The 23,611-nt window shown below is 38.4% G+C and overlaps 1 protein-coding gene across 1 annotated transcript in view; it reads left to right on the top strand.

Annotated features, from left to right (window-relative positions):
* Positions 1 to 4,800: 4,800 nt before the first annotated feature.
* The window catches only part of TRHR (thyrotropin releasing hormone receptor), a 36,853-nt gene continuing 18,042 nt past the window's right edge, over positions 4,801 to 23,611 (top strand). Inside the window, exon 1 of the mRNA XM_036741864.1 lies at positions 4,801 to 5,589. Coding sequence (XP_036597759.1) covers positions 4,801 to 5,589 — 789 coding nt within the window. The remainder of the gene's footprint in view (positions 5,590 to 23,611) is intronic.

Below are 23,611 nucleotides of genomic sequence, written 5' to 3'. Positions count from 1 at the left end.
TGTGGAATGGCCTTAGGCTAGATATGGAGGATTCTGAGCAGTGAGGAGACCAAGGTCCCACCCAGAAGCCCAGAGCCGCAGGGCAGAGGCTGGAGTGCCCAGGGGGATGCAGAGGTGGAAGCCAGTAGAACTTCACCACATCACCGCAAGATATTTAAGGCTAGAGTCTAATGTCTATGAATATTTTGAGCTTTTTGTCCAAATTGCCACTCCCATTTATTTTCCAACTGATGTAAAGAGCTTCTGGAATCTGGGGCTCTGGGTTCAAATTCCACCTGTGACATGTATTGTTTGTGTGATCTTGCCCAAGTCTCTCTACTTCCCAAGGCCTCAGTTTCCTAATCTCTAAAATGAGGGGATTGGACTAGAAGGTCTCTGATATCCTTTCCAGCTCAAGCTCTATCATCTTTTTTTTTTCTTGCATGCCTCTTGGCCTGCATTTGGGAAATATATTTCTCTCTGAGATAGTCAAGGTCTGAAATACTAGAAAGACAAAAGCTCCTAGTTGATAAGAACTTAATATGCCCCTTCCTGAGTTCTCTGTATGCTACAGTTATATCCCTGAATTGGCATAGTACATTGCATATAACTATTCAATGAATATTGGCTGGTTTGGGGCTGGAGACAATAACTTGATGTAAATGCCATTGTTTTGTAAATGTGAATTTTAGGTGGGTAGGAAATTGATTTATAAACATGGGACCACAGTAAAACACACAGTTTGAGGCCAATATAACTGTGAGCCAGGAGGTATGAGGCACTATGGGAAATATCAGGGAGGAGAGTGAAAGAGAAGAAACAAAGAATGGATGGCATGAGCCAAGAGTAGAAAGGAAATAATAAATCACTCCAAAGCTGAAGTGAAGAGAATAGCAGCTTGTGCAACTGGACCAAGACTGGGAATTTATGGAAGAGATAAGTTCAGAAACTTCTAGAATGGCAGAGCACTGCATGGATAGCTGTTAAAACCCCAATCTGGACACTATGACTAGAGTTTAGTCATAATGGACCTTCCTTGCCATGAAAATCAGAGGTTGAGCTTACCTGGCCTAAAGTGGCAATAAATGCAGGGTTTCTGAAAAAAGTCAGAATTAGGTGCGGGGATGAATAAAGATGGATTGTATAAATATTCTAGGTATACCAGAAGTGTCAAAATCCCCTCTGAGTTTAACTGGGAAATGTTTAACAAAATAACTAAAAAGACAATACAATGTAGATAATGTCAATTTGTGGTTACATTGCCCACGAGGATCTTTTTTTCTACTTGAGTTTGATTCCTCTAACTTCCTACATTTAAAAAATTAATATTTTCTGAAATGTGTTTATTTGTTTTAAGAATCTAACATAAGGAAGGTACTAAAATTAATGGAGTAGCTCCAAAGACTGTGTGTCCAGGTTGTAAGAGGGTTGAGGAAGGAGGTAATTAGGTTTTTTTTTAAACCAGACTTCCTCATCTTTGTTTTCCTAGTGTCCCTTCCCTGCAAAAAAGAAACACTCGCGTGGTAATATTTGATTGGATATGTGCTTTGTCAGTATAATTAATTAGTGGTACAAGAGAAAGACTGCTGGATTTGGAGTCTGTGAGTGTGGGTTCATATCCTAGCACTACTAACTACCTGTTTGGGCAAGTCACTTAATATCACTAGGATTCAGTTCATCATCTTCAAAATGAAAAGTTGATCTAGGTGACCTCTAAGGTTCCAGTTCTAAATCTAATTATATTCACTTGAAAAATCTCTCTTTTTGTCCCACATCCCACTTATTTACTTCTCGGCTGATGAAGAATGGAAGAGAATGAGCATTTATATGGTACCTACAGGCCCTGTACTAAGCACTTTAATCTTATTTGAACCTCATTAGCAATGGTGGGAGCTAGGAGCTATGATAGACAAGTAAAAAGAGCTTAAATGACTTGTCCAGGGTCATGCAGCTAGTAACTGTCTGAGGGTAGATTTGAATTTAGTCTCCCTGACTCTAGGCCCAGCACTTTATCCACTGTGCCACCTAGCTGCCTCTGATGAAATACCGTTGGTCCAGGAACATAGGAGTCATCCAGACTGGAATTTTGGAGGAGTGATCTTCAGGTGACTGACCAAGGGAATCAAATACGTGCCAGATATCAAAGCCCCTGAATTTACCACTGGTCAGGTGGATAAAGAAGCACCATAAATTATGCTTCATATGCAGCCTGACTGACCTTTCAACTAAATGACAATTCAAGCTTCTTTTTTAAAAAAAAATTTATTGACATTTTTAGAATTTACATCTCTTTTATTTTTAAATCTATTCTTCTGTCCTCCACTATCAAGAGGATTATCCCCAGCAACAAAGAATAAAAAGAAAAAACAAAAGGTTCAGCAAACCTAACTAACACGGTGACTGCATTTGATAGTATAATGAAGGAGATACGTTTTCTCTATCCTTCTTAGCAAAGTTTGTTCATTATAATTACAATGTTGAGTTTATTTTGTGGTTGTTATTGTTATTTCCATTTGGGTGTAGTTGTCACTGTACATATTGTTTTCCTGATCCTGTTTATTTCATTCAATATCAGTTTATTCAAGCCTTCCCATGTTTCTCTGAATTCTTCATATTTATTGTTTTTGACAGTGCTATAATATTCCATTCCACTCGTGTTGAGACAGTACCTGATCAACAGAAATCTAATTTATTCCTGAACTTTCTGTCTATTGGAGTGGTGGCGGGGCGGGGGGGGGGGGGCGGGGTGTGTGACATGGGGGTGGTGAAAGAGCTTCTAATTGTCTCCTATTTCATAAACTGATCTTGTATCCACTTCACTATAGCTGGGCCTTTTCTTCTACGTTTTGACCCAGGACTCAACACTGGAATTTGATACTTTCCATTGTAAGCCCTGAAAGGTGTTTTTTTCAGGATCAATTAACAAGAGGCTAACCACTGATTTTGAAGAGGCTTTAGTATTCTAGGGCCAACTGGGTTTGGGGAAGATGGATTTATTTTCTGGACTTTCAGTTGAGGTAATACTATATGCATAGGAGCTACAAAAAGGAAGTGAGGGTCAGGTTAACAACCCCCTGGGCCAACAATGTAGCAGGAAGGTTGCACTTTCAAGAAGAAAATAGCTTCTAGGAACCTTCTCTTACACGGCTGGAGTAACAAAAATCTACCTTGAACTGGATTTCTATTAGAATTCTCTTGGACCTAGGAACAAGAAGCAATGGAAATATAACAGAAATGGGTGGAATAGTTAGAATCGTTTGACAAAATGTACTAGAACTCCAGGGCCAAAAAGTTTTAAAAGTAAACTTGGGTCATTCCTACCCTCAAAATTATGCCTTTCACAAACCACTTTTTAATATTTTTTTCACAGACCCTAGAAGATTGAAATGGAAATGCTTCAGAATCAAATTAATCTTCCTTTTCTCCCTCTACAATTTGAGAGGTGAGAAGAGCCAATTCTGTCTTTTTGTGAGGGGAAACAGTCCACAGGTTTCTAAAGCAGAGAGTGAGAAATTGATTTCGGCTCAGACCCACAGATGTTTTCAAGATGCAGAGACTCTGGTTATCTCTTCAACTCAGAACTGAGGAGGTTTTGCTAGCCCCTTTCTCACTGTGAGTAGCATTGAACAGCAGGTGGCTGACTCAGAGCCAGAAGTTCCATCAAAAGAGGAGTGAGCACATCCACATTTCAGGTTAGCTTAGCTTAGAAATGTGAATTTCTGCAGTGCTGCTAGACTCCCGGTGAGTGGCTGAGAGCCCTGCTTTCTGCCAGGTCTCTCGCTTGTGGTTTGTTGTGTTGTTTTTTTTTTTAAAGTCCTCTTGGTTAAGGCCGTCAGAAAAGGAATTCTCTAAAGAAAAGATTCTGAATTGATGAATACTGGGTAGGAAGATCATGTGCATGTGTGTGGGTGCTCTCATTAAGGGGACAGTCTGTCATTTGACAGCTTCACTGAGGCTGTATGGTCTATCGTCCCTTGGAAAGGGCTGGGAGGGTGGAGAGGGTGGAGGGAACTGCAGTTCTGAGGACTGACTGAGCAGCTGCCAAGTGAGCTCTTCATGAAATAAAGTACAGACAAGATTTTCTGCAGGACTGGGAACTTGGACCTGTTACCTTTTCAGCTACCCAGGAAACCAAGCTGTGCTACAGAGGACAAGGTAAGGGAAGAAGCCCATCTATCCCTATCTGGTGTGCAGGGACAGAAAAGCATTAGGCAAAATTGTGGATCCTAATATTTGCTATTTTATTGCATAGGGACCTCATCCCTTTATAGGAAAAAGGGAAAGAAATGAATTGCTAAAATTACTGATGTTTCTCTCTGATTTTTTTTCATCCTTGTGCCTTTCCCTCCCACTTTATATTTCTCTTCAACAGAGAAGTTAGACTTTAAATTTTCAGTTCTTTGTATTTAGTTTCCTGTTTCAACATCACAGTCAGAATAAAGAGCTCTCCTTTTCTCTTTTTCCTCTCCCATTCAGTTTTCCCCAAGTGGGGTGGGGAAGGCAGGGAGAGAAAGGCTTTATTCCTGTAAATTATACCAGTATGCTATCACATTCTACAAGAGAAGGGTAAAGAGAGTTACTGAATCTCTGCTAGACACACCACAGAGGGGGGAGAGGGAGCTCGAACGAGAAGTTAAAGTTACATGGGAGGGATTGTAATTTGCTATGAAGTGGCAAAAAGGTGAATGACTGTCTTATACAATTATCCATTTGTACCCACTTTGCTACAGGGAGGGCAGTAACACTGAATGAAAGTGAAGACCCTAGAAGATAAGATGTGCTGAGCACCAGGGGCTTGGGAGAAGCTTCAAGCTGCTAAAGATGGAAAATAAGACAGGAGGTGAACTGAACCAGACCCAACTTCAGGCCCGAGCATTGGTATCTCTAGAATACCAAGTGGTCACCATTCTCTTAGTTCTTATCATCTGTGGACTGGGCATCATAGGCAACATCATGGTGGTCCTAGTGGTGATGAGAACCAAACATATGAGGACCCCAACTAACTGTTACCTGGTGAGCCTAGCGGTAGCTGACCTTATGGTACTGGTGGCTGCAGGTCTCCCCAACATCACTGACAGTCTCTATGGTTCCTGGGTCTATGGCTATGTAGGATGTCTCTGTATTACCTATCTCCAGTACTTGGGCATTAATGCTTCTTCTTGTTCCATCACAGCATTTACAATTGAAAGGTACATAGCCATCTGCCACCCCATCAAGGCCCAGTTCCTCTGTACCTTTTCAAGAGCTAAAAAGATCATTATCTTTGTGTGGGCGTTCACCTCCATTTATTGTATGCTTTGGTTTTTCTTGCTCGATCTCAATATGGTCACTTACAAAGATGCCACTGTAGTGTCCTGTGGCTACAAAGTATCTAGGAATTACTACTCACCCATTTACCTGATGGACTTTGGCATATTCTATGTTGTACCAATGATTCTGGCCACTGTCCTCTATGGACTCATAGCCAGGATACTATTCTTGAATCCCATTCCTTCAGATCCTAAAGAGACCTCTAAGGCATGGAGGAGCGACCCAACTTATCAGAAAAAGAATTTGAATACTAAGACAGCCAGCAGATGTTTCAATAGCACCATTTCTTCACGGAAGCAGGTAAGAAATCCAATTAAATGAACAAGCAATAGGGGGTGGAATACAGGAGTGAGTTGGGACTTTCTTTTAAGTGCTAAGCTAATGAAAAACATAACATGTCCAGTTTCCCGTGTTTCCTATCTTCGTTCTTCCCATTTAGCTAATGCTAAAATCATCAAGTCCAATTCCAAAGCAACTAAAAAAATCTAAAAACTGATATGATAAGGTTTTGAGTATATATGTTAAATCATAAAAGTTGAGCTATTAATAAGATTCAAAGGAATACTAAAAATCTGCTTTTAAATTTTTATTCATCTCTGGGAAATGTTGTGTTAACTATGTTACACAGACCAGCATCGAGAAGGCATTGTCATCTGAGAATGTTAGAAGTAAGGTTTTATTGAATGTCAAGAAAATGACAAGACCATAAAGATGAGTGAAAATATGAGAACTTAAAGAAAATCCTCTTGTCATTCTCCAGTAACTTACAACTCAGACTCACAATCTCTTTTGGGATCCTAGAATTAGTGCTCTAAACTACAGCAAACAGAGGCAGAGAAAAATGAGCTGATAGATTTCCTTCCTCTTCCCAGAAGGATAGGAATTCTCAAGAACAGTATTTAAGAGACTGAGCAACAAGCCCAGTCTAATGCAAATAGTGATTGAATTTTAAAGACTACCTTTCATTTTTGCAAAGCTGATTCTTACCAATTACACTGTTATCAAATGCAATAGAAGCACATGTGGTCACAACTGCATGGCAAAACTATAGGGTAGCTATGTGTAACCATAATTATCCAATTAACATCAAAACAGAGAGATGAATAGCCAGCAAATTACATATAAAGTTCATATATGTTTACATTTGACTACATTCCTTGTTTACATATAGTCATTCTTTTCCACATGAAAGAGCACGTATGAAACATTTAGTCTCTTTCAGTTCTTTGCTGAAGAGACAATACTTAGTAAACACCAATTGTCATTGAAAAAAGTAAACACACTGGAGAGCTGCTGTTTTCACATGGATGCTGAATGTCGTCATTATATTTGGATGATGAATGCTGTTCTTATTATGTGCAATCAAAAGACAGTATATTTTTACATGTTTTCTTAAGGGTTGAGAGTTAAAGTAGATTCAGATCAGGCATAGAATACCCTTTTCCTTTCCAATCACTTCAGATCTGTGAAAGAGACACTGGAAATAATAGGCAGCTGATAAATGTTGTTGAATGGGATGGAATGCAATGGAATGGAGAAGGGAGCATGTACAGTGGAAGGAGCAATAGCTTCACTTAGAGGCCCTGGGTTCCAATCGAGACTTTGACACTAAGTGATATTATTCAAGTCATTAAAAACCTCACTGGTTCTCAATTTCCTCCTCTGCTGGCCTAGGTTGCCTGAGTTTAGATCTATGATCCTATGCACATACTGGAATGGAAAACAAACTTTTTCATTGGTACTTTCCAATACAAAGTTTCAGCATTGACCAATGCATTTGGCAGAGATAGTGAAAACCCTAATTTGATTTGGGGAACTGTAGAGAACAAATTGGTTGACCACTGCCAAATCTATAATTAATTGACATAATAAAACAATAAAGCAAAGGCAACATGGTGGGGAGGAGATGACATGCTGAGTATCAGAAAGGCCTGAGTTCAAATTTCTTGTCTGATATTGTGTGGCCTGAACAAATTACTGAATGTCTTTGTGCCTTGGGCATGTATCTAGGACAAATCTACTACTATATCAAGTAAACAAAGCAACTACTATGGGCCAGGCACTCAGTTTCCATTGGTGAAAGGATTTTCCCCAGTGCAGATGAAATCAAATACATATATTACAGAATGAAGTCATGATAGGGACTAATATCTGAACCAGTTAGGAAGTTAATTAATTATACTATTTAAAATTCTGTTATCAATTCTATACACATTAGTCTGAATAACTTCAATGCTTAGCACAGTACCTGGCATATAGTAGGTGCTTAATAAATGTTAGTTGATTGTGTGAATGAAAGTTCTTATCCTCTATCTCATTATTAATATCTAATAATGAATGAAATGTTTCAAATTTAATGAGTTACTTTTTTTATACTCATGCATGTCAAAGCAGAAATAGAGGATCTACTCTCCATCTTCTCCCCTCACGTACCAATACTTGTATGCAAGGTAGAGAATTTGTTGTTTAGTCATTTTCAGTCATGTCTGACTCTTCATGACCTCGTTTTGGGTTTTCTTGGCAAAGATACTGGAGAGGTTTGCCATTTCTTTCTCCACATAAATTTGTCTAAGGTAAAATTTATTTATTCATTTATTGCTTCAACAAAAATTCTTTTGAGTCTCTTCTGACTATTCCAACCTTAGATTGCTACTGCCCCAAGGACCTTCATTTAAATCTTGTCTTTTCCCTTTACCAGGCAGGTGCAATTTACATTTTAATAAATGTCTTGTCTAAGTCAGCTCTTTGTTTATAATATAGCCAATTTCACACAACTCAAAAGAGCTACAAAAAAAAGAAGTAAGGGTATGAAAAAAATTTCTGGGAAATGTAAGGGGCAAATAGGACTTTTTATGAATTTCTATCTAATGGAGGGACAGCAAAGACTGAGGTGTTGCTATAGTAGAAAGAACGTTAGACTAAAAACTAGGAAACATGGGTTTGAATTTTGGTTCTGACATATATATGCTATGTGACTTTGGTCACCCTTATCACCTCTCTGAGTCTCATTTTCCACACCTGTGAAACAAGGATAATATTTACTATATCTCTTTCATAGGGTTATTGTGAAGAAAGTGTTTCACAGAATCCATTAACTGATTAAGTATAAATTGCTGTAATATTTAGAGTCCTTTCTGATGTTCCCTAATGGTTGTAAAATCAACCCTGAGTTCTCAAAAGCCATAATATCAGAGCCCATCTCAAGTAGGTACCACTAATCTAGAAAGACTTTGAGGTCTGTTGTATGTCTGACCTGTCTAGGTTAGTTCAATGAGATTTCAGCACATAAGCACAAAGTGACAATCTTTTGGGACTCATCAATTCTCAAGATCATATGCTAAGTCATGGAGAGGTTGTAATCTATGTTAGCAGAGGGAGTGCCCCAACTGGTGAAGTCAATAGTCCATGAAATAAAGAAACATTATTATTGTACACAGTGGAGAAAAGTGGAGGCAAGATCCTTTTCCTAACAGGAACAGATTCAACCACATTTAAAAGTCATACCTAAACATCTGGTTAACTGAAGCAAATCATTGAAAAAATTGTCAAATTGGTCCTTCAGCATCACAGATAAACCAATCAGCTGATTTTCCCCCTTTTCTACTTGTTTGGAGGTTGTATAGACATCATCTGAAATTAGGATCATTTCCCAATTGTTTCCTTGCTGGTGATTTTTTTTAAAATTCTATGTGCCAAGGGTCGAAACAGCCAAGAATTCAAACAGCATCCAAATGACTGATATCATGCAAACAAAATATCCCAGTGGTGGACTGAATTCTATACTGATCTGACTATATATTTTCATAGCGTGAGCACAGCCACAGCACAACACACTTTGGTAAAAATATTGGCTTATAGGCAAATTGTGATACAGTGGAAAAAATTGAATTTAGATCCAGAGGACATGGGTTCAAATGCTTCTTCTGCTATGCTTTGTGTTACCTCAGGTCACACAGCGACTAATGGGCCGTAGTTTTCCTTCCAACTCAAAAATCTATAGTCTAATAGGAATGTTTACTTTTAAAATTACTGCCTTCTGTTAAGTACAAAGAGAAGCAAGTAAGATATTTTTCACTGCCGACTTGTGCTTCTGTCTTCTGCCAATACCCATTAAAATGCTCCTTTGCTTTCCTCAGAATGAATGGTGTAATAACAATGTGTCATTATCCAAATGAGAAAACTTGAAGAGAGTTTGGGAAAATGTTTAGAATAAGCTTTGCTGACTACTAGGTGTTTTCAACCAGTATCAAAATCTATGTACCCATCAATGTTTCCAATACTTGTTTCGTCAAAGGAGCTATTTTTGTAGAAAAGTAGAAGAAAAAAAGCAGTCTTATTTTTATTCACCAACAATGCTGCAGACTTTAGGCAAAATCATGGGTTGATTCCCTCTCTCCATTACAGAAAGCTTTCTCACCTCTTTGGTTTCCCTTCGCTTTCACTACCATCACCACAACTGTGTCCCTTTCATACTCTCATTTGCATATCAGTTAATTACTGCTAAGGTGTTAACTGATTATAGTCCAAAATATGAATACAAAGTATTTGTATTTAAAAAGGAAACTCCTGAAATGGAAAAGCAAAACTATAGTAGCATCCTGAGAGGCAGCCTTTCTGAAATTCAGAGAGAAGGAGCATGCAATACTTCTTCAATAGCATAGCACATATGTAGCTGTCAAGTCTGTTTATTCCTACGACTGGCCTCTGTCTTGCATAATTGTTAACCACAGCATGATGGGTAAGTAAATGGCCATTCACAAGGCCAAATAAACTCACTAATAAACATTCACTCTCATCAATGATGAGTATTATGAGAAATAATCCTTACCTTCCAGCCTATCAGTCAAAAGTGTTTATCAAGTACTTTTGATTAAACACTAAGGTCACAAAGAGAGGCAAAAACAGTCCCTGTCCTCAAGGAGCTTACATTCTAATGGAGAAAACTACACGCAAAAAAAAAAAAAAACCTATGTACATACTCTATAAGTAGGGTGTCCCAAAAGTCTTAGTGAAATGTTAATGAAATGTGACCTCAAAGGGAAAGCAGTAGACCAATAGTATAGAGGTGGGGTGTGGTAGGAAAAGCCTCCAGCTGAAGGTGGGATTTGAATTTCAGCTTGAAAGAAACCAGAAAAGCCAAGAGGGAAGAAGAATAGCATTTCAGGCATGGAGAGGGCACCAAATAGACATGGAGTCTAATGTGTGACTGATAGCAAAAAGGCCAGTGTCACTGAAACAAAGAATGTGGAGGGGAATAAAGTATAAAAGGACTGGGGAAAAGAAGGAAAAGGCCAGTCTGTGAAGGACATAAAATGAAGATCATTTTAACAGCTGGGTGCAAAATGGATTAGAGTGGGGAGAGACTTAAGGCAAAGAGATCAACCAAGAGTGAAAGAAGTCCTGAAATCATATTTATAGAATCCAAGAGAAGTTGAAGGATTAGGTCTATTATAAAAGACAATCTGAAGAATTCAGGCAAAATATAACATATAGGTATAAATATTTGGTTGTTTCTTCATTCTCAAAGAGGACCAAAGTGACTTCGCTATGCTAGAGTCAAATTTCAATGTGTCCGACTGTGACTGATCAGACCAATATCAGCTTGGAAGGTTCTACCACAGATCAGGCACAAATACTCCATGAGAACATTTAGGGTGGATATTCTAAATTTGTGCATCCTGTGTTTCCTTTGAGCTGTTTCAATTTTGCTTTGCTCATAGAGCACAGCACCTTCTCTGATGAGAGAATGGCATGCTGAGCAGTCCTGTGCCAGTGTCTCCCATGTCACACAATCAATTCCAAAGTTCTTGAGAGAGACCTTGAGAGTGTCCTTGTATTGCTTCTTCTGACCACCATGTGAATGGTTGCCCTGTGTGAGTTCTCCATAAAATACTCTTTCTGGCAAGTGTACTTTTTGCATTTGAACAATGTGGCCAGCCCATCAGAGTTGTGCTCTCAGAAGCAGAGTTTGAATGCTTGGCAGTTTAGTTCGAGTAAGGACCTCAGTGGCCAAAGACCTATGGTGCATCTCAACTACTCAGTGCTGACAAAGTCACATTGATGAGTGATAAGCACATGATCCCAGAGAGATGGGCTGGACACCGCCATAGTGTTCTCAACAGACCATCATCAATCAATGCTGAATCCATTGACCATTTACCTCAGGTTGAAGTCAATCTCTCCCTAGCCGAAGCTCCAACTGAAGAAGAGGTTTTGAAGGTATAAATATTCGTACGCTTAATAAATATCCCATAATAGAATATAAATTCCTGAAGATAAAGGATTGCTTGTTTTTATCTCTGTATCCCTAACACCTATTAAAATGCCTGGAACAGAATGGGCTATTATTTAATGCTTGTTGAATTAAATATAGGTGTCTATTGACCCAACCCTATGATAAAAATTACTGAAATGAAATAGTATATAGTTAAAGGAAATGGTATGAGAATAGCTAGCTTCCCTTGATAAATTTGTCACCTAGTTAAGAAGAACTACATCCTCTGTATTGAAATAATTGGCAGATATGATTGCTAAATCACTGTCAGTGATATTTGAACTACCATGGAGAGTGGGAGAGATATAACAGGAATGAAAGATACATGTTGTTCTTATTTTGAAATACATGAATGAGAGAGGGAAGGAAGGAAGGAAGAAAGAAAGGAAGGAAGGAAGGAAGGAAGGAAGGAAGGAAGGAAGGAAGGAAGAAAAGAAGGAAGGAAGAAAAGAAGGAAGGAAGGAAGAAAGAAAGGAAGGAAGGAAGGAAGAAAAGAAGGAAGGAAGGAAGAAAAGAAGGAAGGAAGCAAGGAAGGAAGGAAGGAAGGAAGGAAGGAAGAAACGACGGAAGGAAGGAGGAAGGAAGAAGGAAGGAAGGAAGGAAGGAAGGAAGGAAGGAAGAAAGGAAGGAAGGAAGGAAGGAAGGAAGGAAGGAAGGAAGGAAGGAAGGAAGGAAGGAAGAAAGGAAGGAAGGAAGGAAGGAAGGAAGGAAGAAAAGAAGGAAGGAAGGAAAGAAGGAAGGAAGGAGAATGAATTCTACAAATAATAGACAGCAAGCTGACTTCCATTCCTGGCAAAATTCTAGAATGAATTATCAAAACTATAGGAAGTAAACATCTGAAAAAGGAAGCAGCAATCACAATGAGCCATCATGATCTAATCAAAATAAGGTCATTACAAACTAACATCATTTCCTTTTTTTGAATGAGTTACTGAACTGGTTGATCAAGAGAAAACTATAGATATAATTAAATGAAGTTTTAGCAAAGTGTTTAACAAGGCATTTCATGTTATTCTTGTGGAAAATACAAGGCATGTCCAGGGCTTCTTAAGCTTTTTCTACTCGCAACCCCTTCAGCACTTCTTAAATTGTCAACCCACAGTTTAAGAAATCCTAGACGATAGTGCAATTTCATGGATTCAGCATTGATTGAAAGGCCAGACACTAAATAGTTACTAATGGTTCCTTCTCAACTTGAAATTAGGTCTCTGGTGGAGTTCTCTAGGGATATGTCTGACCTTGTGCTATTTACTACTGTAATATGTGCTACTTATGTTACTTTTTTTTAAACCAGTTCCTTAGATAAAGGCATTTTGTTGAGTCATTTCAATCATGTCTGACTCTTCAAACCCCCTTTGGGATTTTCTTGGCGAAGATACTCAACTGGTTTGTTATTTCCTTCTCCAGCTTATTTTACAGATGAGAAAACTGAGGCAAACAGAGTTAAGTGAATTGCCTAAGGTCACACAGCCAGCAAGCGTCTGAGGCCAGTTTTGAATTCATGAAGATTACTCTTCTTGATTCCAAGCCTAACTGCCCATAATAAAGGCATTAGTGACATGTTTATTGAGTTTGTATGTAATACAAAACTAGGAAAGACATCTAGGTAAGAATAAGGATCCAAAAAGATCGTGAAAAACTAGAAAACAGGAAAGAATTGAAATGATGAAAGTACATACGTATACACGTAAAGTCTTTCATTTGGGTTTAAGAAATCAATCTCACAATTACAAGCTATGGGAGCCATGATTAAACAGCTATTGTAGTAAAAGATATCTAGAGATTTTAAAGGATAGTAAACTCAATCAATATGAATCAGCAGTGTGAAATAATAGGCAAAAAAACTCAACAACAGCACACTAAAGCAATCTTGGGCTTCATTAAGAGAACCATACCTTTGAGAAACAAGGAACTAATAACCTCTCTATATGCTGCTTTATTAAGTCTATCTCTGGAGTGGTTTGTTCAGATCCCGGGAATACAGACATATCATAAAAAGCTAGAGAACATCTACAGGAGGGTAACCAGAGAATAATCTTGACTCCATGCCGTATAAAAATGATAGATTTAGAGCTGGAAGGGACCTTAGAGTCCAATGAGTCCTACCTCCTCATTTTATGTGTAGACAAACTAAAAACTGGGGTGGGGGTTACTCACCCAAGGTCACATAGCAGAGCAGGTTTTGAACCCAGGTCCGTCTGAATCCAAACCTAGCAACCTTGCCATTGCACCAGACTTCCTCATAAATAAAATAGGTCCTGCTTTCAAGGAGCTTAAAGGCCCAAGAAGGAGAAGAGAAGGCTGGAGTTGGGCAGATGGGACATTATAGTTGTTTTCAAATCTTTGAAGGACTGTCATGAGGAAGAGACATTACCTGTCTCTACAACAGACAATAGGAGCAACGGGCAGAAGTTGCAAAGAGGTACATTTAGTCTTGATAAGAGGGAAAACTTCTTTAGAATTCTTTAGTCCTCTGTAAAAATAGAATGGGTGCTTGGGTTGGTTGGTTGTTGTTGGTTTTTGTCCTTCATTCTCTATAGAGAACTATGACATCAGGGAGGCGATACCATGGCATGAAGCGAATTGGATTTAAGTCAGGGAGGGCTGTGCAAAGTCACCAGGTCCTTTTCTCCTCTGGAACCATCTGGGTCCAGTGGCCAGGCATAAATCAGGACAACTGGAGATGGCCCAGGATGCAGTGGGGGATTGTGGCCTTTTTAATCTAAGGGCTTTCCCAGGTCTGTTTGACTGAAGCAATGCCCATTCAATGATTAAGGCTTGGCAAGAAGTGAGTACCTCTGTTGGTAAACAAAGGCTAAAGAGTTGCCTGTGAAGTGTTTAGTGAAAGGGCTTCATGTATAGGTTAAACCAAATGGCCTCTGATGTCCTCAGCTCTGAGACTCTGTGATCCAAGGTTTCAGTGGTAGCTGACATCATGATGGTCCTTTATAGTGTAGAGCACATTTTTGTCTTATGATATCTCACTTGATCCTTACATATCCCTGTGAGATAGACAGTGGAAATAACTTTATTCCTATTTTGCATGTGAAAAAACTGAGGCATAGACTTGCCTGTGTAGAAACCAAATGTAGCCTGTGAGCAATGCTATTTTTCAGTATAGACCTATGTTTTCCTATCCTTTGAAAAAGATCACATTTTTAGGGGTGTGGACCCTGTTTGTTAGTAGCCTATATTCTCCAACATATATGCCACATTCAGCTCTTACACATTTGTCCCTACTATGCAGAGAGACACTTAATACAATTTAAATCACTGAGTAACTGGACAACTCTATATTTCACTTCTGCTGTGAAGCACACACTGAGAGAGAATCACTGAGTTTGTCCAATTTATTATGTCTGTCATGATAGCACCTGGGTTGGTGTATTGGAACTCGTGGGGTCTGAATTTCCTTGCTCTGTTAAACTTGTTTTTCTCTTCACGGGTTTCTGGCTTAAATATCTTTAAATATCTTCTGGCTTGATATCCTCAATCACACAGAGATGGCCAAGTTTAAAGGAAGGCAGTTTGATCACCAAGTACCTGGCTGCCTGTTTGCCTTTTCATTTTCCTTGTTAATATGGCACCTTTCCACAGCAACCAGCAAACAAAGCAGTATACTGTGCACAGTGAACACTTCATGATTTATACACTGGACATGGAAAAGCTTGTGCATGTATTCCATAAATCGACTGGATGGAAATATCCTGTAATTAAGACTTTTTTTTTCTTCTGTTAAAGAATAAACCATCTGTTTTCAACTAATTTTAGGTCCTTAGCCATAAACTATCTTTTCAACCCTAGGAAAAATGCTTTTGTCCCCCTAAATGTCCAAGAGAAAATAGGATCTTTACTTCTACAAATTCACCAATTTGAGCAAAGTAAAGTTCTTAAAATGACTATAATTCAATCAACAAAAAATTATTAAGTGCCTACTATGTTCAAGATACATCATTACGTACTAAGAATGGAAAGGCAACAATTTTTAAACAGTTACTGTCCTCAAGGAGCCTACATTTTACTAGGCCAACACAACATGTGAGAAAGAAGTATATTCTAGGCATAGATAATGGCTTTCATGAATGAACAAAGGCCAAGATGGATTGTTGAGCTTGGGAGATGACTAACAATCCAGTTTGGTTAGATCATATGAGAAGAAGTACAGAATAAGGCATTTTCTTTGTTATTAAGAGTTCAGCCCACTTTCTGACACACAGTAAGTACTTAATCATTGTTTGTTGATTGACTGAAAAGCTCGATTGATTGATTGATTTGATTTCAATCAAAGTTGATTGAAAGCTAGGTGGGAGCCAGATTGTGGGAGACTCCAAATACCAGGTTGAGAAATCAGGTTTTCTAAAACACTTTGTATATAAGTCCTTGCTCAAAATGTCTACCAGTAGCCTGCATATCAATCCATAGTGTCCTCTTTCCCTCTAGAGCTCCTCTTTTCCCTCTCTCCTTCCCTCCATCAAGGATAGATCCTAGAGTAAGGCTATCAGAAAGTCCATCCCTTCCCCTTACTCTCTCTTTCCTACCCTGACTTTGTGACATCTATTTTGTCTTTCCCAAGTTCCCCTTGTGGAATTAACTGAAAGTGAAGATCAAGAGTCTCTTGTGGTCCTCTGGAATCCCCTTCCTCCCTGTATTGGATAAAGATATAGGGGCTGGCCTAATCAAGTCTGTGTGGGTCTGTGGAGGCCCTTTGGTTGTTTAAATAATGTTTCCCTTCACATCCAATGATGAGCCCTGAGAAGAAAAAGAAAAAGAGAATTATCTAGGGCTCACCATTAGGATTTTAGATCTGGAAGGATCCTGGAGGCCAACTAGGTCAAAATTTTCACTTTACAAAGGAAAAATTGAAGCTCAGAGATGTGATTTAGTCACAGTCACATAAAAAGTTTGAGGCAGAATTGAGACTAAAACCCAGACTGCCTATTTCCCAATTCATTGATCTTTTCATTAAACACCACACAGATCATTTGTGGCTAGATTCCAGGTGGTCCATGAACTTGGATAGGAAAAATTACATCTTTATTTTCATTAACCTCTAACTAAAATTTAACATTCCCTTCAATTATGAAGGTAGATAATATAACATTACTCTGAAAAGAGACCTGTTCATAGATAGGCTTCACCAGCTTTTCAAAGTGTTCTATGATCATCCCGAAAAGGTTAAGTCTCCTTAAACTGAAAATCCTATGCTCAGAGCTGTAACTATGGTTTTCCAATCAGGCCTTTTCCCACTGTGGTGCTAAAATCCAAGTGATAGTAATTTTGTAGCATAATGTCTTTGTTTCTCCATTCCTCTTCCTGGACCTGGAAGATCCCACACACACATACTGTTGCATGACCACTGCTGTTCTCTCACTTAGCCCAGAGCTGCTACCCCTGGGTGTCTTATCAGTGCCATCTCCTGGAGTTCACATTCCCTTATCAGTAGCACCTCCTCTCATCTCTATCTGGAAGTTGGAGTCATCTGCTGGGACACAGGTCAGATTCTCTTGAGGACCAGCTTCACCTCCTCCACAACTGCAAGAACAGGCTACTTGGGCCTCATTTCTCACCACAAAATAAATTTTCCCCAGGTACTAGATTCACACTTATGTCTCTGCCTATACTGAATAAGGACACAAAGAATTTAGAAATTTTAGCATAGACGAGTTAGGTAATTCAGCTCATATGCTCACCAACTAAAGAAATCGATCAATCAGTTGATAGATATGTGTTGAGTGCCTATTTTATTTCCAGTACCACAACAAGTAGATACAAGAGAAGAGAACTTATGGAATAATCCTCCCTAATATTATTCATAAATTACGTATCTATAGATGATTAGGGGTAGCTAACACTTAACCTGCAACTTCTGGGTAGTCTTCATACCATTGCTTCTGCTGATCATCATCTTTATCTCCTCCCTCTGAAATTTTGGACTCCATCCCTTGATCTGCCACCTCTAATAGGTGAGATTTTGCCTTATCTTTCCAGGATGCAGGCCTCTATTCCATTTGACTGTCTCCTCTTCATGTTGCCTCTCCGGTTATGCCCATCCTTTCCTAGCACCTCTTTATGTGTTGTTTTCTCTCATTAGAATTTTAACTTCTTCAGGGAAGAAAGTATCTTGCTTGCTTATGCTTGAATCTCCAGAATTTAGCACAGTTCCTGACAAATAATAAGCGTTTAATAAATGCTTGTTAACTAATGGACTTCAAGTGCTTTCTTTGGAAGTACTATACTGGTTAAACAAAAATTAGTTAAATTGCTTCTCAGAATAATTCTTCACAATGGGAAGACCCAACTCTGAGTAAAATGGCATGTTTTCATCTTCAGATCCTTTCTTAGACTGAAGAGTACACAATTCAGGGCCAGGGAAGAAGGGCTTTGAGGTATTGCCATGGGAAGGTGATTTCTGCAAATGGCAAAAAGTGCAATAGAACGTCCTGATTCCAAAATCATTTTACAGTGAGTCTTTCAATAACAAATCCCTTACTCAAAAAAAAATGAATCCAGTCAATTTCATGGGCAATCATTCTTCCTTTGCTTTTTAGAAATTCTTCTAGTAGGAAGGATATCTTAGTTTTCTGTCTCCCTATCTGTTTTCTAGCAGACAAAGTTTATTTTTCATTCCCCCAAATGGCCTCACCACTACCTTGTTATTTTTCTGGTCTTAACAAATTAAAAACAATGCAAAACAAAATACTCCTTGAAATAATTATCTGAGCTCTAAGACAGTCTATTTTACCCATGATTCTTGACTTTCTCTACATAAAAAATAGATGATATTCTAAGATGTAAGCACATAACATGTAATAAATTGAGATTACCAGGGCCTGGGATGCTGGATACTTTTGTTTCTTCTGAAGTACATCACTGTCACTCCTTCCCAAGAACTTGGGAAGTGATAAAAGTGAGAGCTATTGTCTCCCCTCATGAGTTTTCTACATCATCACTTTATTCCATGTAAGGTCAATGGGGAATAAAATCTTCCCCACCTGTCAATAGGCCTCATGTGGAGCCCATTAAGGGAAGCTTGCTTGCCTGTAGGAAGGCTTACATACTTTTTGTTAATTTCTAATTAAGCACTGATTCAGGAGGGTTCTGGCTCTGAGCCTATTAGCTGAAAGAGTATATATTCTGAGAGGTGAGCTTTTTGGCTTGGGGGCTCGCTTACAAAAAGGATCTTGTAATTCCCTGGTTGAAACTCTGAGTAGCCATATGTTTAGAGCTTTCCAACTGCTCAGAGGTAAAGGCTCTCTCGATCCAGTGGTGAATGTAAAGTATATATAGCTATTTTGCTTTGATTCAGGCAGTAGAGCCCTGTCTGTTCGTCTTTATTTCTCTTCTCTGTATTTTTTCTGTTTAATTAAAGAAGATTGCTGACCCCTGAAATAGCTGTCTTTCCAGTAAAGCAGATAAAAGAACCTGCACTAGCGGCCATCCTGGGTATGCCTGTGTGGTTGCCATTACAAAACTCTTTTGCCTTTTTACTCTGTGGTTGTTTATTTCAGAAGGTACCTCTTTCCCAAATGAAGTTATACAAAATAGGATGTACTTCTAAAATCCAGAAAGGTTTTAAACCTGTTGTTTCTACTATATTTGCCAAGCAAGTAAGTTCTAGATTGTTTCCATCTCCCATTATTTTCCAAACATATAATAGAACCATGAGGTAGGGTAATCTGAGTAACACTATTCTAATTTCTCAAAGAAGAGAAAGTGGACAGGATAGAAATTGGATGTAATTTCATTTCAGCTTACTTTATCTGTAAAATTTGGGAAATTGATGGTTTTCAGCATAGATGTCACAGTGAAGTTTCAAATCTTATTTTGTTTTAAAGAAGGGTGATGACTGAATAGGCAGCTAGGTGGTGCAGTGGATAGAGGACTGGGATTGGAATCAGGAAGATTAGTCTTCAATAAATTTAAATCTGGCCTCAGACACATGCTAGCTGTGTCAACCTGAGCAAGTCACTTAACCCTGTTTGCCTCAGTTCCTCATCTGTAAAAATCAAGCTGGAAAAGGAAATGGCAAACTACTCCAGTATCTTTGCCAAGAAAATCCTGAATGGGGTTACGGAGAGCTGGACATGACTGAAACAACCAAACAATAATGACAGATAACTGAATGGAAAAATCATGGGCTCATTATGCAACATTAGTCCTAGTGTAGAAACTTCTGGCCTGTGGCTAGATAAGTTAACTTTCTAATGATTTTAGTTATCATTAGGCAAAGAGGGAGAACATATTTGAAAGTTATGCTGATTTTGCAACAGAATGCCTGTGTATAAGGCTACCTCATCCCTTTAATTTTTAGAAGAGATGCTAAGTAAATACATTGTGATTGGGTCTCTATAATTAATGTAAAATTGGTGTCAGTTCTATAGATCTACCCCTACAATACTGACAGGTAAGGTCAAGGCCTATAGAATCTTTACATACTTAGTAGCTACCAAGAGTTACTTGGATAACATGACCCCAATTATTGATATTAGGGAAGGAAAGTTGTTTAGTGGTACCTAAGAAAATGAAGCACACTTTTAGAAAAGCCATTTATTTATTGACATTTGTATTATAGAGGCAATTTGAAGTGGAAGCAGTTATCAAGAAACTTATCAAAAAAAGTTTCTGGAAATAAATGGAATCACTGAATTATAAACTGAAACTCTCCTGAGAAGCCAATGTTGTCTATAGTTGTAATGCTAAAGGAAAACAGAATATTCAAAAATCTTTCACAAACAATTCTCGGCTTTCCTGAGATTGCTTTGAGATTCTCAGAATACCAACTGCATGTATGTTTGCTGTATTTGAGCTCATTAGCACATAAGATTTGTTTGTCACATGGTAGTAGCACAGTTAATATGAACGAGCTCAGGGTCTTCATGTCGATGATGTCTAGTTTATATCAGATGGAGATGAAAGGTATGCGTAACCTTGGGTAGTATTTTAGTTCTGTGACAGCTGTCATGAGATTTCTGGGTTTTGAAATACAAGGTCAAAGTGGTTTAGCTTCAACAGCTTAGAAAGAGCACTGGGATTAAGAGTAAGAAGACCTGGTTTTAAATCTCCGTTCCATTGGTAGATGTGTAGGGAGAGGCGTACAAGTTTGGAGTTCAATTCTCTTATTGTGAAATGGAGACGATCAATAAATTAATTAACGAGCATTTATTAAGTGCCTTCTCTGTATAGGCACGATTACAGGCACTGAGGATACAAGTACAAAGCTGAAACAATTCCTACTTTTATTTTAATAACGGAGACAAGTACATATAAAAATATATACAAGTCAAATATAAAGTTAAGAATGATAATATTTGAATTATTATTATTATTATCCTACCTCATATGGCTATTGTATATTTGGTAAGCCATAAAGTATTATATAAATGTAGGTTATTGTTAATCAGCTCAAATGTTAGAAGAAAAAAAAAGATAATCTGATTTGGGTTTCTCACAATCCAGTTTCACTAATTTCTATCTGTGTGACCTCATACAAGTCACTTCATATCTATGGGACTCAGTCATCTCCAAAAAAGAGGATTGGCCTGGGTAAGCTCTAAGGACTCTTCCAGTTCTAGATTCTTTGAAATGAGTATATCCCTGCTGAGTATTCTTCATCAGTGAATCACCTCTTGCAGCTATTAAACCTTAAAACTGCAGTAAGACTTTTGGGAGAACCTATGTATGTCAATAGAACATTGCGATCCTTAGGAACCTTAGGGACCATTTAGTCCAAGCACTCCCATTACAGATGAATAAATGGAACTCGAGAGAGGTGAAGTGATTTATCTACCTCAGGCTATTCATAGTTTCAGTGTCTTATAGGCAGGGCAGTCTGAAGGGAGAGGAAAAGATGCTTTCCAAAAACATATTCCAAAAGTATTATTATAATAACAGAGATCCAGGAAGCTTCCATGCCCAAGGATAGAAGAGACCAAGAATTTCTTGAATTTCAGATATAGAGTTTATTAGAGTGAACAGTCCAGAGCCACAAGCACAAAAAACCAAGGAGCAAAAAATTTCCTGCTGGCAGGAAATTTTGTTTAGCTACATTTTTAAGTGATGTCCTAGTAATACTAAGAAAAGACCCATAGGAAATTCTCCAGACCAAACCCAGCACAATACAGAGTAAACTATAGCATTATTCTACAGGGTTTCAGGGAAGAATTCAGAATGGCTTTTATTTTCTAAACTGAGATATCATTATAATTTGAATCCCAATTCTACCAGCTGAGTTTTTTTTCTTTTCCTCTTCTCAGTATGTTTTCAAATGTTCACCTGTGAGCAAAAAACATCCAAGCAACAAGAGGAAACTAGGCTTTCATCATGTGCAATTTATAGGCCTCTGCAGTCAATATTCAAGTTTGCAAGTCACCATGGTTGCTGCCATCTTTGGAAGGTTTAAACTTGATCCTTCAGTCCAAACACAGGGCCTACCTAGCGTACCTACATATTTCCCCCCTTTTCAGCAGAGGCACACCTTGTAACAGGCCCATAAGGTAGGCAGAGTCATTATGCCTATTTTATATCTGAGGAAAGTTAGTCACAGAGAAAAGTAATGCACCCAGAGTCACAAAACCAATGTTAAACACAAACCTAGCATTTCTGCTTCCAAACGTATTAATCTTTCTGGTACACCATGATGTCTCTCAGGAGATTCAGATAGCCCCATTTTCCTTCAAAGAGAAGAGAAAAAGAAATAACAAACATTTACAAAGTGGCTACTACTGCCAGCCACTATTCTAAGTGCTTTATAAATATTATCTCATTTGATCCTGACAACAACTCTGGGAGATAGGTGCTACTGTTATCCCTTTTATAGTTGAGGAAACTCCAGCAAGACAAAGGTTAAGTTACTTGTCCAGAGGCATACAATTGGCAAGTGCCTGAGGGTGGATTTGAACTCTCATTTCTCCTGACTCCAGGCTCAGGGCTCTACCCATTGTACCGTCTAGCTGCCTCTAAAGGTTAAGAGAATTTTATAAATTTTAACCTTCTTCACTATTGCACTATTCTCTTCTTTTTCTCTCTCTTGTACATGCCCCAACAACACCCTCACTAACACCATAACTATCAGTGCAGAGAATCATAGAATCTACTAGTTGGTAGGGACCTCACTGGCTATCTAATCCAACCCTCACCCAAATAATAGTCCATCTAAAACATACACAACAAGTTCTCATTCAGTCTTTGCTTGAAGACTTCTAATAAAAAAGAACCAAAACAATTCATTCCACATTTGAATAGTACTAATAGGTAAGAAGGTTTTATGTGCATGCAGGTATGGGACGTGAGTGTGTGTGTGTGTGTGTGTGTGTGTGTGTGTGTGTTTTCTTTACAACCTTCCATTTCTAACCTTTGGCAAATTTTTTTTTCGTGGAAACTTTTAATATGGTCAAGTACAAGAACACACTGTACATTACTGGGCAGATTAGCCATTCTGAATATGAAGTATTTTGATATTGTGCTTAACTGATGGAGAAGAGAACTTTTGCATTAGTCTCGGTGGCTTCTTTTCAAGACAGCCATAAGCAATCTATGCTGAAGGACATAGCAGTTTCAAAAATCCTTTCACCATCAATCTTGACTGAAATCATATCCATTTTTATTCATTTGAATGAATTTGGTTTGTATCCCGACCTTTTCCAAGGTCCTATACTTCATTTCATTTAAAAGTACATGGTGCCCTAGATTATTTCCTCTCGTGATTCAGAATTCTCTGCATGGATTATGTTTTCTTAATGTTCACTCAGACACCCGAGAGCAAATGATACCTCCAGCTACAATGGCCATGGCAAAGAAAAGCAAAACAAACTCATGGAGGGGGGAGCGACATCCTCATGAAGCCCCTTAGCTCACAGAAGAGGTTTGGCTAAGTTCAGAGTTATTGCATTATTCCAAGTCCAGTTTACCTTTCAATTTGTTCAATTAATCTGCCAAAATGAAAAGGGGTCATCAATCATTTCGCAAGACATACCATTGAGATTTAAGTATTCCCTGTGATTGCATTAGTATATACAGCAGAGTTGAAGTCTATGGACCTAGCCCAAAGGC

This window comes from Trichosurus vulpecula, chromosome 1 (assembly GCF_011100635.1).
Source record: "Trichosurus vulpecula isolate mTriVul1 chromosome 1, mTriVul1.pri, whole genome shotgun sequence".
NCBI lineage: Eukaryota > Metazoa > Chordata > Mammalia > Diprotodontia > Phalangeridae > Trichosurus > Trichosurus vulpecula.
This window is presented reverse-complemented; position numbering and strand designations above follow the sequence as displayed.